Source organism: Eriocheir sinensis, unplaced genomic scaffold (assembly GCF_024679095.1).
Source record: "Eriocheir sinensis breed Jianghai 21 unplaced genomic scaffold, ASM2467909v1 Scaffold233, whole genome shotgun sequence".
NCBI lineage: Eukaryota > Metazoa > Arthropoda > Malacostraca > Decapoda > Varunidae > Eriocheir > Eriocheir sinensis.
In genome coordinates this window covers 227,075-231,153 of record NW_026111536.1, presented here as the reverse complement: position 1 = coordinate 231,153, position 4,079 = coordinate 227,075, and the positions used below count along the sequence as shown (strand labels likewise).

Here is a 4,079-nt window from a genome sequence, read left to right as displayed (position 1 = left end):
TAATGTACACTCGCGTCAAAATAAATAAAAAAAATATCAATAAAAGAATGTGTATTTGTATGAAAATAGATATACAAAATACACATAAAATATCCTAAATTTGTATCAAACTATATACAGAAATACACAAAAATATTTTAAATTTGTATGAAAATAAATATACAAAATACACATAAAATTTGGTAAATTTGTATTGAAATACATACACAAAATACACATAAAATAATGTAAATTTGAATGAAAATACATAAACAAATACTCTTAAAATAACGTAAATTTGTATAAAAAAAATATGAACAAAACACAAATAGAATAATGTAAAATCGTATCAAAATAAATACACAGAATATTAATAAAATAATGTAAATTTGTATGAAAATAAAGAAGCAAAATACCCATAAAATAACGCATTTTTTTTATTTATAAAAATATATATACCAATATACACATCAAAAAATTAAATTTGTATTAAACTAAATATACAAAAAACATATACAATTGTAAACATGTAAATATTAATCCTAAATATCTATCCGTTTCCACTTCTTCTCCTTCTATCTGTATAAATCCTTTTGTGACTAGGCAACCTCATGAACGAAAGATGACGCACATAGCTTGTGCGGCTGCCGAGGCAGTCATCATTTCGTCGAGATAGAGTTCACATCACCGCTCCGTGTAAGACACACAACCAGTAAAAAGACAAGTTAAGCAAGGACTTTAACTCCAAACCTGCTAAACTTATATTGGTGGCAGCGGTTACAAAGCGATTACAGAGCGATTACAAGCGATTACAAAGGATTTATCATCGAATAATACTGGCCTACACAAAGTGCCTCAAATTACGTGGTGACTCCATACCAGTGAACCAGTGTGAACTCCAGCACAATCGCAAAATCCAGCACACCCTCTCTACAATTACGGGATTACTACAGTCCCTATGAGACGACTACAAGCCCCATCGCTCGTACTTGCACCTACAAAAGAGGTCATCACCTACGTTGTATCACCAAACCAACAATCTTTGCCACCACTCAGCAAACGTCCGTGACCAGTCTACCCAAAAATCCCACCTCAATTAACGGGATTACCCCTGCCGAGCTCCCCCAACCCTGTATCTTCACAGTCACAAGAGGAGGAAGAGGCAGCCGTATTAGTAATGAAGAGGTAGTAGCCGCGGCCAGGCAGCTCAAATCAACGCGTCAGCGGTCAGCGTCAGCGTGCCGTCAATCACAGCATCGTCAACACCCACCCCCGGCTAGTGGAACACGCCGCACAATTTTGGTTTGTCACCTGAACAATCACTCAAGTAAGACGAAACGTTGTTCCATAATTTAGTACATGTACTGTCGAAACCCCCCACTTCAAATAACATTCTCACCCTCGTCTCCCATTCTCCACTAATTTACCCAAATATAATCGCCATTTCATTTGTTCTTAATCCCTTACACGGATTACATTTAAATTCCTATCCCTACTCTCTTGTATTCAATACCGTTCGCCTTCAGCGCTCCTCCCCTCCCCGTTCACCAGCCCTACCCCTCTTTCGCCGGCGGCAGCCCCGCCTTGCTGATCCCAGTGATATGTGTCGCCGCCTGCACATCTGCTGATCCCAGTCATTTATAGCCTTATACCGCCCCACTCCTTCCTCAAGCGACCTCACGACTGCTTCACACCCAAGGTAGCTTACCATTTCCTTACGGATTACCTACGAATCTTCCTATAAACTTCCCTTTACTCTTACTTAATATTTCCCTTCCTATAATTTTCCTTATATACGTCCTAATATCTCCCGTACATTACAGCTTGTGCCGGTGAGCAGAGAGAAGTGAGTTAACCCACATCTCCTGCGTCCCAGTCTCCCCCCTCACCATACATCAGCCATACCATCATGCTCTGGTCTCCTTACAAACGCATCAGACACAGCTAAGTGACTCCCCCGTCTAACTCCCCATGTCCCAGGATCGAAAACTGGAAGAGGCTTTATCCTCTGCCTTCAGCGGTTTAACAATTGATACTCCCCATCACACAGTCCTCCGTTCAGGAGCTGCTTATCCAAAACCTATTCCCCCAGCAACCCCATTACCTCCTGCTAAGAAGCTCCCCTCAGACTTCTCACCAAAGCTTTCCCAGACTACTTCTTCTCAGACAGAACAGCACCAAAGTGACCCAACCATGAGTGACAAACCTCAAAACGTCATTTTAAGGGGCGAGGATAAAAATCCAAAATATACGGGCTCAGAGGAGACCGGCCCCGACCTCCTAACTCACCTGCAGCGGGTAGAGGATGCTTTTACCAAATTCCATTATACAAATGAAAAGGAGAAATTGGCCCACCTTTACGACAGCATCCACACGGGCCCTTGTCGGGCTCAATCCATTATAAAAAGTGACGCATTCAAGAAAGCCAAAACATATGATGAAGCGAAAGCGAATCTCATCAACCATTTCGGCTCCACATGCAAACAAGGTGCCCTGTCAGTCTTGTTCCGCCTAGCGGCTACCTACCGTCCCAAAATAAAGGCTAATATTGCAGTGGATGACTGTTTAGGCGTCGCGGGTGGAGCCTTCACAGAGTTTGAAACCCAATTCCGTCACTCCCCGTGGACTACCGATGAGACAATGAACCTTGAGGATGTGAGCCGCCTTTTCTCATACTTTGTCTTTCTCCTCAATTGCACGGAGACACTCTTCAAAGAGTTACAAAAGGAAGAACCCCTACCAAAAGGTAGAACCCTTTTCAACCACATCAGTCCCCTGTCGGGACGAGAGCCAACATCAGAACCCCCATCCTCAGCGGTGAGGGGTGTCAGAATTCAGAGGGGGCGTCCCCAAAGTCGCTCCCCGACCGGAGCTCAGACCCCTAGGAACCGCTCTACCACACCCCGCGGCCGCCGCCCTTACACTAGAGGCAGGGGTCGCGGGCGTGGCTATAACACTCAATATTGTTACAACTGCAGAATCACAGGACACCATACACGTAATTGCTGGTACGGCGGCAACACCCAACAGTCCAATCAATATTGTTCCTACCATAAGACATCAGGCCATAACACCAAGGATTGCCGCGCGAGGCCCCGGGGAGGTACCTCGTCGGGGGAAGCCTCGCGCGCCACGTCTCCCGCAATAACATAGGCTCAGGTACAAAATCACACCAGGTGCGTGGTATTCATACAACACCCCTAACCCGCACACCTTTAAACAAACCAAGTACATCCACAGCTCATTTTGACATTGAAACCCAACCTACGGATGTTGAAACCACTACCATGAAACACCACCGCATTGCTCTTTATCCCCAATCCTCCCTTGCCATGACTGTCCCTGCTAAGTGTAATGGTCGCCAAATTAGTGTTTTCATGGACACAGGGGCATGTCCCAATATCATCAACATCGGTACATTGCGTGCCTTACATGACGCAAAGACAACCTTGGTATTGGAACCTCCCTGCCTAAAATTAAGTGGACTAGATGACACATCATTTAAAGTTGGACACACCCCTTGTCTATCCAGTTGGCTAACTCCTGTCCCTGATTACAGCCACCTTTCATGTGTGTCATGGTTTGAATATCCCAGGTGATATTCTTTTGGGTCTTCAATCTATGCGGGAACACTGCTTGTCCCTAGCTCCAGCAGAAGATTGTGTTTACCAACATGAAACACCCATTAGGACACTCACGGCCCCAAAGCCATTGTTGTGCACTTCTCCCTCCGCCGATGGAGAATATACTCATCTTTCTAGCGTGGCCCAGCGGTCACTGGTTGATACTTCATCTCCAGTCGTGCATGTTATTAAGGAACAAAGTGCATCATCCTCCAATACATTACCTCCCTCTCCCTCTTCTTCCTCTTCGCAAGAGCATTTGAGGGTCCACGGCGTTCTGGCGAATGACGTCACGTTAGAAGGGCGTGGATCAGCTATGCTTCAAATGCGTCTTGCTGGTATAAGTGATGAATGTGAGGCTATCTGTATGAGTGAGAGCTTGAAGATGAATGCCATGACTATGGAGGATGCACTTTGCAAAGTAGATAAAAATGGTCAAACCTTCCTAATAATGCACAACTCATCCCCATACGTACG

General features: G+C 44.6%; 1 protein-coding gene across 1 annotated transcript; it reads left to right on the top strand.

Moving 5' to 3' along the window:
- The first annotated feature begins 624 nt into the window (after positions 1-624).
- Positions 625-3,481, top strand: LOC126991054 (uncharacterized). The gene is made up of 2 exons (XM_050849751.1): positions 625-1,678; positions 1,803-3,481. Exon 2 carries the CDS (start codon positions 1,951-1,953, stop codon positions 3,130-3,132), a length of 1,182 nt encoding a protein of 393 aa, XP_050705708.1. The 5' UTR covers positions 625-1,678; positions 1,803-1,950; the 3' UTR covers positions 3,133-3,481.
- The last annotated feature ends 598 nt before the right edge of the window (positions 3,482-4,079 follow it).